The sequence below is a fragment of the Tursiops truncatus genome, chromosome 3, assembly GCF_011762595.2.
Source record: "Tursiops truncatus isolate mTurTru1 chromosome 3, mTurTru1.mat.Y, whole genome shotgun sequence".
NCBI classification, from domain to species: domain Eukaryota; kingdom Metazoa; phylum Chordata; class Mammalia; order Artiodactyla; family Delphinidae; genus Tursiops; species Tursiops truncatus.
In genome coordinates, this window is record NC_047036.1 from 14,098,404 (window position 1) to 14,110,936 (window position 12,533).

The 12,533-nt window shown below is 48.2% G+C and overlaps 1 protein-coding gene across 1 annotated transcript in view; it reads right to left on the bottom strand.

Moving 5' to 3' along the window:
* Window positions 1–1,993: 1,993 nt before the first annotated feature.
* MYO10 (myosin X) overlaps window positions 1,994–12,533 on the bottom strand; it is a 193,829-nt gene continuing 183,289 nt past the window's right edge. Inside the window, exons 34-41 of the mRNA XM_073802031.1 lie at window positions 11,937–12,060; window positions 11,214–11,511; window positions 10,364–10,571; window positions 9,542–9,678; window positions 8,083–8,203; window positions 7,212–7,664; window positions 4,934–5,125; window positions 1,994–3,468 (exon numbers count right to left, since the gene is read on the bottom strand). Of these exons, the coding sequence (XP_073658132.1) occupies window positions 3,367–3,468; window positions 4,934–5,125; window positions 7,212–7,664; window positions 8,083–8,203; window positions 9,542–9,678; window positions 10,364–10,571; window positions 11,214–11,511; window positions 11,937–12,060 (1,635 nt within the window). The 3' untranslated portion in view covers window positions 1,994–3,366. The remainder of the gene's footprint in view (window positions 3,469–4,933; window positions 5,126–7,211; window positions 7,665–8,082; window positions 8,204–9,541; window positions 9,679–10,363; window positions 10,572–11,213; window positions 11,512–11,936; window positions 12,061–12,533) is intronic.

Sequence of the window (12,533 nt, forward strand, 5' to 3'; positions counted from 1 at the left end):
AAAAAAAATAAGCTGGTTGGCCTTTGGGCTGTAGTTTCCTGACCCCTGACCTAAAAGATCAAAATTATATACTCCGAAAATCGCAATGCCAAATCTCGAATCCAGGTCCAATATTTCCCCTCATGTCAATGATGCTTCTCTGGTCAATTATACAAAACAGGCATAAAGGTGCTGGTTAAATTTAGTTTTACGTGTGCTTGTTTTGGTCCCTATTAGATAGTAAGCTTTGGTGGGTGAGGATTTTCATGCTCTCTAAAGCACGTACTTTTATACCCAGTAGACATAAACGTACTTCTAGAATATATCAAAGATCCCAATGGATGAGATAGATTAAATACACAATTTTACTATAAGTGTATATGTGATCTGAACTTAAGGTGCTGAGTAAAAAGTCTTATAAATAAGAGTTGGCTTTCTTACATTTCTGAACTATCTTAAGAGAGAAATCAAGGGGCCTCTTTTTTCTTTCCTCTCCCCAAAGCTGTCTAGGACACTAAAAGGATGAGGCGCCTCTAGAGGTATCATGTGGAATCACATCTAAAATATTCTGGGGAAAAAAGGTGCAAAAGAATTTATGCTTCTATGTATTTTTTAAAAGGGAAGGGGATGGGAATATTTACGTGAGTGTATGCTCGAAACATTTCTGGAACGATATTCCAGAAAATGGTAAAAATAGCTGTTTCTGGGGAAGGAAAATGGGTAAACCGGGGATCATGGCTGGGAGGAAAAGTCACTTTACTCCCACTGTTTGAATTAAAAAAAAACCTCACCTATGTGTATCCTCTTTCAAAAGAATTAAAAATGAAGACAAATGAAAAAACAACTAGGTTTCTAAGTCTGCAGCGATGCCATCTTTCATATTGATGCCTTTCTCTGCAATAAGCGGACTCAAAATTACTCCACGGGCCCGTTCAAACCTATTAACCTCACCCACAAACGAGTACGTGTCAATCTGGTGAAATCAGAATCAACTCTGTGGATGGAAGAAAAGTCAGTGTTCGTTTCTTAGTTGTGGTATTTTCTGCGGTTGTATAAGATGTTACCACTGGGGACACAGCCGGTGAAGGGTGTACAGGCCTCTCTTTACCTTCATGGCAACTTCCTGTGAATCTATAATTGTTTCTAAATAAAATGTTACAATGAAGCTATTGACGAGGAAAGGCCTTTGTGTAAAGAGACCTGGGTCCTAGCTCTGGTGTTGCTGCAACGCCTTAGTGGAGTCGCTTTGCTTTTCTCTGCCTAATTCCTCATCTGTAATTGGGGGTGCGGGGCAGCCTTGCGGGGTGTGAGAAGTTACAGAGGGAATCCTGAGTGGTGGGCAGTGGGAAAGGCACTTCTGCCAGCTGCTCGCAGGGCCTGAAATGAAAATAAGGACAAGAAAATATCCGAGTCTTAGCTCACCTTCCCTCTCGTCACCTCGAGGCCACAGGCGCTGGGGCAGCCCCTGGCTTCAGGTCGTCTCCCAATCCCTGTGGAGTGGGAAGAGGGGTCTCCCGGACACACAGACACACGGACACACAGCGCTTAGAGAGGGACAGAGGGGACTGCTCACGTGCTGTGTCCGGCCGAGGAGCCCGTGCAGGTGAGACCCACGTCCCCGGCTAGTTCTTTGGGTAAATGGGTCGCTAAATAAGCTCCCCCTGTATTGTGCTCACAGCGATCAGGGCTGCCAGTGGATGCAGGACCATGATTTCGCCACCAGGAATCCTGGGGCTCATCTACAGGGGGCGCTCCGACACCCACAATTCAAGTCCTTAGATTTCTGTGATTTCCTCGAACCTGGTCTTTTACCTTCTCAGCTTTCTTGGAGTCACGCTCTGTGTCTAAAAAAGCAGCTGAGACGTCTACATGTGTTTGCTTTTAGACCTGGTGATCAAGTGCATGGAACACACAGCTTCAACCCTCTGAAGCCCAAAGCATTAAAACCAAAACCCAGCAGAAACAAAGTCCATATGGTATTCAGAGCTGCCCCATAAAGAAATTACACTGCACGTTAACTAATATCTTTTATTGTCAGACTTTCTTGAGCCATCAAACAATGATTCCGCATGGCTGTCCATAGGGGTAAGGCAACTTTCCTTTTTCTTTGTGGGTAGACTTAGTTGGCCTAAGTCTTTACAACTTCTCTGTATAAAAATAGAAGTCCAAGACCAGATTATTTTTCTTCTGGTCATAAATGCTGACTTATTTACAGGGGCCTTGTTCAGACCACCATTATACACGTGGGATAAAATAGGTGTGTATTTTATTAAAACCTCAGCATTGAACGTCAGGGTCCTTTAAAGATCCACTCATGTGTTATGCTTTCAAGGAAGGTAGCATCTTTCCCCCATATTCCAACATGGTTATGTTGCAACCTACCCAGAGTGATACGAGCTAACCTTCCAAGAAACATTTTTTAACTTAAATCTCATAGAAACTAAGGACTCCAAAATGCCTTCATACGGTTCTAAAAACAGCCTTAGAGCCAGCTGTTTAAGAGTGGTTTATAAATACAGTTATCTGTAGGCTGCATATCTGTTTGTAACACAGCAGACACAGATTGCAGATTTTGCTACACGTGAAACAAAACTGGAGTCAAAATGTGGCTTTCGGAATACAGCAAAGACAGGAAACTCCAGGATTCCGGGTTGTTAATAAAACCACCTTGTAAAGTAACAGCTGACGACTCTCACTCTGAACTATTAAAATATACAGACGTTACGCCATTGCACATCCTCTTTCCCTTTGCTTTCAATGCTCATGAACAATGATGAAAGTGATGGGTTTATGGACACATGCGTGCACGGGCAGGCGCATGCACTTAAAAGATGAAACAGAAAAAGTTAATATACGTCCAATGAGGAAGGCTGCCAGCAGCGCTCCAACTAAAATAGACCGTCGTCCTCTTGCTCTCCCTCCGTCCCCCCTCCCCACTCCCTCACCTTCCCTCCCGGGGGAAATCAGGCTGGGAGGTTAGTGCAGAATAGATGGATCAACGCCCCCCCTCCACCCCCCTCAAGCTTAGCAAGTTTCCCCTAAAAGGGAGGGAAAGCATTTCTCTTCAGTAGCACAGTTAAGGTGGATTAGTGTCGGTTCCACAAGTTAAGGCACTTCTGGCTGCTTTGGTGGCAGCGTGGGTTTCATTTCCTCTTTTTTTAAGGCATGTGTCGTCTAAAAGAAGTAAAGCTTTGGAAACTGGGTCGACAGCTTGAGACACTGATCACTGGAGTGGACAGGATGAAAGGTCCCCCGAGACACCGCCCTCCGACGAGGGGCTTCTGGAAAGCCTGGGCAGCCTCGCCTTGGGCTGCAGGTGCAGGAGCCGGCTGGGGCCGAGGGGGCAGCACGTGGAGATGCTCAATTCACATGGACTCACGGCCACCTTCACCTGGAGCTGCCCTGGCTGCTCACGGAGCGCGAGGTGCTGTAGCGCTTCTTCACGATCATGCTGATGTAGGCTTTCATGAGCTTGGCCACGTCTACCACCTGCCGGGGGAGCAGAATCGGCCCACGGTCACAAGTTTCTGAGGGGCCAGGGGACCCAGGCTAACAACCAGACATCCTCTGCCCAGCGCGGGCAGGCGGGGGCCCGTCCTCCCAGCAAAAGCCACCAGCCTGCCGTGCAAATCCACGGCGCAGGCTGTGTAGGAAGCCAAGAGTTAGAGCTGCTTTTCCCTATTCCTCGTTGGGTAGAAGGGGGACTCGTGGCCTTTCCACGTATGACGTGTGCCACCTGGTGGTTGCCTGATGTAAAACTGTCAGATTTTGCAAGACAAAAAGCCCCCCACCAGATGACACTACAGTGTGTGGGCAGGGTCAGGGCTCGGGTCACTGTCCCCACTGAAGATAGAGCCCACAATCACAGCTTTTAAAGACTGCATCCTATCGTGCTGGTCAAACCTCGTGACGCAGCTGGAGACACAGAGCTGAGGCCCGAGGAGCTGGCAGAGCCTCGTGTGCCCGTTCTGTTCCCTGCCAGTTCTGAGAGTCCAGCAGTAGCTATTTCATGGTGCGTTCACTGCCTCCCCTTCTGGCCCGTCCCTCCTGATGGCTGGCCTGCGTCCCTGTGAAGGCATCCTAACTGGCTCCCATTTCCCTGATCTCTCTTCCCTTCCAATCCCACCCCACACTGTTTGTAAAAGCACTGTTGTTACACATCACACACCAAGAGCCCACGGCAGTTCCGCGCTGTTTACTGGAGTTGTGCAAACCCGGCAGCCTGGCGCCTGGGGCCCTCCAGTCAAAGCCCCACCTCTTTCCACCCTCCTGCACAGCGCCTCCTCTCCATCACTGTACACCAACAGCCAAACGGGCAGCGTGTGATTCCTGCCCACTTCCCACCTTTGCTTGCTAGCAGCTCCCTATGTGGAGACCTCAACAGGCTTCTTGTAGTATCGTTATTATTATCACTACATTTTACGCTTTGGAGCGGGATGGCACACATATATAGAGGTGTTTTCTGTCAGCTAGAATTAGCTCTGTCCAGGACGCTCTGCCGTTCGCTCCCTCCGGCTCCGTGGACACTGGCAGACCCACGTCTCACAGCTGCGATCCACTGCCGCCTCGTCTAGTAAGTTTCACAAGGCTTTATTGCCAAGCTATATATATATATATATATATATATATATATATATATACACACACATATATATACATACATATATATATATATATATATAGGACCTCTACATCACTTCCCTTTCTCTTCTTTTCCTACAAGGGTACAAGGGAACCAGATTTCTCTGTTGCAGAGGTACAGAGAACAAATGTTGCAGAGGCTGTGAGATTCTGGCCTGTGAGAAACCTGCAGCTGGGGAAGGCGCACCATGCTGTATCTTCCTATGTCTTAAAAGCGAAATATCCAAATAAAATTACTTGGTCAAAGGCCTCAGGAAACGGGGTGCTGTTTTCCTCTTTTGTCAAGGCCACGGATGAAAGATTTGCCTCTTACCTCACTGGTTTCGAAGAGCAGCTCCCTCTCATCGACGACGATCTTGTACGTGTTGGCCAGGGGGGCCCCGAAGGAGAGAATGTGCTCGTACTGGAAGACTTCCAACGGTCTCCCCTCCCCGCGCTTGTAGACAGACACGGCGTCTGCGCTGACGCCCAGCCAGAGGTCCTGGGGAAAGCCGCCTTCCTTGCACTGCGGGGCAAGAGTTAGTGCCAAGAGATCATAAAAGTTAGAAACAGAACATAGAAACCACAAGAGAGGCTTTGAGTCCACCACTCTGCAAAAAACGCTGAGTGCACTCAGCGTGTCCTTATGCTGGGGGCATTGAAACACAAGATATGAGAAATGGTGGCTCTTTGGCGGCCTTGATGGATTTCTGACCAGCTGATCAATCCTGTGCATTCGGGGAATCCTACTTGGTAAATCCAACATCTTGCTTGGACTCTCCACCTCTCAACATCATCACTCCCCTGGCCATCTGGATTAGCTACGCGGAGGTGGCCGTAGCCGTGGAACTTGACGGCGATTTCCCAGCGAATCAAGCAGCCCGAGCCAGGGCTACTCTCTTCTATCTCTAGTTCTGCCTCCCCTTCCTGGTTTGGATGATTATTCTTCAAATACAAAATCTAGGATCACAGAGGGAAATTCTCCCAATCTGTGCTGAGCAGTTTGGGCTCCTCTTGAAAAACACGTCTCGTGACAAGGAGCCGCAATGACCTTAAGTGTGTATGGTGGTCGATCTCATTGGTTTAACAACAGACCTTCCTGCATGGATCAGTGGAGGAAAATAAGAGCTGGGCTGGCTGTAGGGGATGACGACACAGGGCCATGGGAATCAGGAGGGGTACACACTGGTGACACAAAAGAGGAGGTACTTGTACAAAGCATCTAATTTATACTTAAAAACAAATGTAATTGAATCAATCAACCAACCAACCAACCCAAAGATAGCATCCAATGAAAAGTCATGAAAGGATCTTGGAATATATGATCAACATTTAGACTTTATAGAGCTTCATTTAAAAGTCATCAGATAACATGCTGAATGATTATGATCATAAGAAAAACAGACCAAGGGCTGGTTTATCTAGACCAAGCGCTGGCAAACTTATCTGTTAGAGGACAGATAGTGAATATTTTAGGCTTTGTGGTCTCTGTCACACGTACTCAACTCTGCCATTTCAGTGTAAAAGCAGCCAGAGAAAAATATGTAAAGGAATGAGCCCTGCTGTGTGGCAATAAAACTTTTTTTTACAAAAAAGGAGGCAGGCAGGATTTGGCCCACGGGCTGCAGTTTGCCAAGCCTTGATCTCAATCATTAGTAAGATTTTCTTTCCATAAATGGTGTACTTAAAAAAAAAAGGTCTGTGTCTTTATTCCCGTCTTACCCCTAGGTTCTTCATGACCTTTTTTTTCCTTCTTACATTCCATATATATGTGTTAGCATATGGTATTTGTTTTTCTCTTTCTGACTTACTTCACTCTAGAGCACGGACTTGAGGATATGGGGAGGGGGAAGGGTAAGCTGGGACAAAGTGAGAGAGTGGCATGGACATATATACACTACCAAATGTAGAATAGATAGCTAGTGGGAAGCAGCCGCATAGCACAGGGAGATCAGCTCGGTGCTTTGTGACCACCTAGAGGGGTGGGATAGGGAGGGTGGGAGGGAGGGAGACGCAAGAGGGAGGAGATATGGGAACATATGTATATGTATAACTGATTCACTTTGTTATAAAGCAGAAACTAACACACCATTGTAAAGCAATTATACTCCATCCAATAAAGATGTTAAAAAAAAACGATATGAATCAGTACTGGGTTGATGTGAGTTTAGCCAAATTCAAATTGTGAAATAGAAATTCTTCCCTTCAAACAGTCATGGGAAAAAGATAAAAATGTAAAATCCAAGGATATCCAAAATTTCTAATTTTATGGACACAGTTCTAAAAAAAATTTGTTTTAAACTTTAATGCAGATTTTTACCAGCACTTTTTCGTTGGGGCTATAGCTTGAATAAGAAAGAATCAGAAATTATTTAAGAATAGATGACACCTTAATTTTCCACTCACTTCTAACATTAGGAGAGCATTTACTGTAAAGGAGGAAGAAAACTTTGGGTGGGTGGCGGGTATGAAGGGTAAAGTTTGGGGGCTCTAAAAAGAGAGGGTGAGAGAACCAAGTGTTCCACCAGGTCCTCCCTTCCCCAGGAACCTGACCGTGGTGGTCGCACAGACCCCGGTGCAACCGGGTCCGAGAAGCAGCAGGCAGCTCTTACCTCCACATCAAAGAGCGTCGACCCGTATCCAGGCCACTCCTTGATCAAGGCCATGTACTTGGCCATGGCCTGCTCCTGGCTCATCCCCTGAAACTTCTTCCACTTGCCGACGATGCTGGCCCGCGCGGACGAGACCTCCTCCTTGACCCACATGTCCAGCATCTGCCCCTCCTCTGCCCTCTGCCGCACCGCCGCCCCCGTCCGGAAGCTCCGGCGCAGCGTCCCCTCCAAGAAGCTCGTGCGGCGCTTCTCCAGCCGCTCACACGGTGTGAAGCTCTTGGTGGACTGGCTGATGCGGGCCTTGAGTCTCTGCAGCGAGTAGACCTCCTCCAGGGGCGGCACTGGGGCGTGGGCCGTGTAATCCCCCTGCAGGTACTGCAGCCGCAGGGCAGCCAGGACCTGCAGGTTCTCCTCGGGGGCCGGGTAGTGGCCGTGGACGACGGCTTCGTGGGCCTGCAACAAGGCGGTCAGCGGCGCTATGGGCCAGGCATGGCTGTGCGACACCACGCCCGCCTGGCTTGCTCCCTTGTTCCACCAAAGGCCACCTTCCTTAAAATTGTACCCTAACCCTCCCGTGGCGCCTTAAGGTTCTCCCTCGCATGGATACCACTGAACACGTATATCTATCTTATTTCTTATTGCTCCCCCCGTACCCTCTCCCCTGTCCCAACTAGAACAGTTCCTGGCCCAGGAGTTCATATAATACGTGTAGAAGTTTCCTTCTACAAATGAATGAAAGAGCAGCTGACCCTGTCCACGCTGGGAATTCTACTGCCACGCGTGATTTCCAAGAACTAGCAGTTAACGTACGAGGGGTATGAACGGGTTTCACCCCTGCCCGTCTGCAAAGGAGCCTAAGAGCTCCATGTACCTGTTCAAACATGAACGCAAATTCCACGCTGTCTTCTGGCACGTTGTCTGTGTCCAGGAAGCAGTAAAGTTTGAAGTAGAATTTCCAGGGCTGGTCACCCACCTCTGATGTGGCAGCCAGCCTACAGACGGAAGTTGAGAGAGACTCAGAAAGCAAAATGAGAAATGGGCCATGGGTGACCCACAGGGAGTTCACTGCATATGGTGTATTCTCGGCAAGGATTCAGACATCCTGTCTGTGCTCAGAAAGCAGAGAGGGTGGAGATGGGGATGGCGGGAGAGAAAATAGAGCCAGAGTGAAGCTTATCAGAGTTCCCGGCTAATTTTACTTCCCCAGAGGTGAAAAACACACTTTCATCCTAGTTTTACTTTAAGACAACAAACAGGCAGCCTTCAGGTAAACCGAGCTAACAAGTATTTCCCCGAGTGTCCCAGTCTGGTTAGTCCTAGCTACACATAGAAAGCAAAGAAACAAAGCCTATTCCTTCATTCCCTTTGCCGACTCGCAAACTATAATAATATTTATAAAAATTGCCATGAACATTTGGGAGGCTATGTTTACAGAAAGTAGGAATATCCCTCTCCCCCGCCATCGCATTTTGGTTTATTTCCAACAAAGCACTTAGACCAGGCCCACCTTGAGGAGAGGAGGTCACTTCATCTGGGACTGGGAAGTTTGGGGCTGTTCTAAACCTCTTGGTCCCCTGACACATTTCTTTTTTTTCTTTTCTTTTCTTCTTTTTTTTTTTTTTGTGGTACGCGGGCCTCTCACTGTTGCGGCCTCTCCCGTTGTGGAGCACAGGCTCCGGACGCGCAGGCTCAGCGGCCATGGCTCACGGGCCTAGCCGCTCCGCGGCATGTGGGATCTTCCCGGACCGGGGCACGAACCCGTGTGCCCTGCATTGGCAGGCGGACTCTCAACCACTGCGCCACCAGGGAAGCCCAATTTCTTAGTTAAAGCTACTCCTGCCCTCTTATGCAGCTGGGGAGGGGCAGGGCCCAGCCATGCTGGAGTCTCGTCATTGGTACTGGCATCATGCTAAAGGAGGAATATCTTTTGTGTTACTTGGGGGATGTGAATATTGTAGGTCCAAGAGATACAAAATACAGTTTAAAGAGTTTATAAGTTGGCTTCTGTCCACTCGTCCAGCTTCAAAGCTAATGACAAGTGAAAATCTGAGAATCAGAAAATTCCAAGATAAGGGTAACAGCAGGACACCGAGAGAAAGAATGGAGTAGAGGATCAATGACGGGGTGAATCCTATTTGAGACAGTGGCTCTATCTAGGAATCAAGAGAAACAGGCAGCAGAGAGAGATGAGAAATTACATATGCTTTAACACAGGCAAAATGAGATGAACTCAAATGTACCCTGAAGCCAAAAGTGGAATCAAAGTTCAAACCCTCTTGCTCTTAACGTCCTTCCTCTAATTGGCTGGCACCCAGGGAGAAGGAACTTACTTTTCAAACTTTGCTAATACATCTGCTACAATGGTCCGGCTTTCGACAGCTTTATCGACGTGTCCGTTGTACTCAAAGAGCGCAAACATGTTTCTACTGTCCTCCATGGCCAGGCCTCGGATCAGCTTCTCCACCACCTGGAAAACACGGGGACTTCAGCTTCCGAAGCTGTGCTTCTAGAATATGCCTTCATCAGAACCCAGAGGGAGCTGCCAGCAAAAGCGAGGGGCCAAGCAACCTCCCAACACTGTCGTGTATGGAATCTCCAAGGCGCTGTTTTCCCTGGCTCTCTTGAAATCAGTTCTCTCTCTTCCTTGCCAAAGAGAACACAGGTTATTTTGCCCACAGCTAGGGGCAGATGCCGGCCGGTTTCTTGCAAACCCGTAAGCGCATGAAAACTAAAGCCCGTTTGCCTGATAAATTCACGAACTCATAGCGATTTCCACTGGTATTTCTGCTACACCAGCTTTTCCGGGTTTTACTGCACTATTCCTTTTAGCCAATTGGTTTTACGGTACTAAGTTTAAATTGAAAAAAGAAAGAAAAATGAAAACATGTTCACCCAACGTGCTAGATATTTGTGTGGCAAACAGAAAAACACTGCAGAAGTGAGAGGCTAAACCCTTGTCAGAGCAGACGCAGCGGAGTCAGGTCCGCAATCTCTACTAGGTATCGACTGCTTCTTGGATTAGCATTACGTCTGTTTCCTTGGTTACTGAGCAGCTGAACCATGCCAGCCGCAACTGTGCACGACAGTCAGCCTAACTGTGCCCAGTTTTCCTGACCTAAGTAAGCACGTGGGCAGCTGCGCCTCTCCCTCACCTCCCCGGCTGTGGTGTGGGAGCTGATGGTGATCTTGCAGGAGCCGCCGCCGTGGCAATACACCGTGGACGTCATCTCCTGCCGATGGATCAGCGCTTCGATTTCATCTCGGGAAGGCACAAACTCTCTGCATTTGGTTTTCTTGAGAGATTCGTAAATGAAGAGGGCGTATTTTTCCATCTCGGTTCCTGGAAACTGTTCCCGTATCCTAGGAGCCAAACACTAACTGTTAATTGCAAGATCTGAGGACGGCTGGTTACGGGGAACCGGGCGGCTTCAACGTGCTGCAGACCAACACGGTGAATGGGGTCCCAGTGCAGAGCAAACGCTAGCCGCTTCCCTAGCTCATCCTGGGCTGTTTAAGGACCAAAAAAAAAAAAAAAAGAAGAGAGAGAGAAAATCCAAAGACCAAAGAGCCCAAGTATGATCCGGAGCAACTCCTGCTACTAGCTGACCTCTGCAGAACTATTAGATTTGAAAGAGCCACGTGCCTCACACTACTGCCTGAAAATTCTCTTTCCACAGTTAATCAGAAGCTGAATCAGACAGCCTCTACCTGTTTGATCTGGAACAAATATCCAAGGTTGTTTTCTTTTTTCCCTGTTCATACAGAGTAGTGGTAATTAAATTTATCAACGTCCTACACTTCAGGACGTTACACCCAAAGGGACCTGTCCCTGGATCAGCCCCGTGTGGCTTAGAGGGGAAAAAGGTCGTCTGTGCCCCGTAAGTCAGCTCGGGTGACCTAGGAGCCCGACCCACACAAGGTGTCTTCTGTTCCAGGTCCAACTGATCTGAACTGTGTCCACCACACTCCCGACGTGAGCAGCGCCGCCCGGGCCACTCGTACCTTCTCAGGTGGAACTTGAGGTACTTGAGGATCCCCCGGCTGGGCAGGAAGGTGCAGCTCAGGCAGGTGAGGATCTGCCAGCTGCACAGGTTGCCCACGCTGCCCGGATGGGGCACCTTGTTGGTCTGTTTGATGAGCTGACAGTAGAGCTCGTCCCGCAGAGGGCGGAGGTCGTGCCCCGTCTGGAGGATGCCCTGGATGATGGGAGTAGGGTCAGACATGGACTCCAGCTGCTGCAGGGAATTGAATATCTTGATGGCTTCATCCTGAAGGGTCGTGTAGCCTTTGTCTTTGAGCACTAGGAGAAGCACAACAAACACGAGTCCCACGAGGCTTTGGAGAAGGTACGATCTGAGCAGCAGACAAGAGGCAGGAACGGGGACCAGAGCTACTTCAGGATGCAGTGCCCACCACCTGCTCTGGACACTCGAACAGCCAAACAGAGGCGCACAAGTAACTGAACTATTTTACTGCGCAACAACGCTTACTGAAAAGCTGGTCTGTTGCCAAGCAAGTTCCGCATTTGACATGCAAGACAACTGTTTAAGATCTGGTTCTCCAATAGATTAAGGGTACTCTGAGCTCCTGGGGAGTGCTGGCATGTTTTTTAATACAACGACACGGACATCACTATAACCAACTGACGCTAATATGATAGAGCTAAAGAGTTAACAGGGAAACCACAGCACAGTGTCCCGGGCCCAGGAGGAATTCGGGACTCACGGTTGAGGTTGATGTCTCCGTAGGGCAGGGGCAGGAGTGGGGAGTGCAGGGGCCGGTGGGTGTGGCGCAGGATAGGGTTCCGCTTATAGATCTGCTCCACCACGTCCGAGTTCAGGCAGTTCTCCTTGAGAAGAACAGAGCCGTTAGGGAAAGCCCACGAGCTTATCGTAAGAAACGTACATGTAAAAGGACAAAGCCATCTGCATCCTCCTGAACGAGAATGTTTTTCACAAGTCACAAAACACCTGTAGCCTAGGGATGGAGGTGGGAATCCAGCATTAATCATTTCAAGCACGAAGATACCCGCAAGCCACGTTTGATGACAAATCACTCACACACACACACACATTTTTCTTACACAGCTCACTCTCTTTCTTTGATTTGCATATTTTCCCATGTTATTGAAAAATCTTCTCTCTGGAAATTATATATACTAAAAAAATTAAACTTTTCTTGCTAATTATTTAGCCATAAATCATTTAGCCAAATCATGTCATCCTTGTCTATAATTCATTTAAAAAATACAATTTGCTAGCTCTCTCATTGGTCTTTTGTATCCTCCCCCTGAAAATGACACGTTAATACATTATCAGCGAG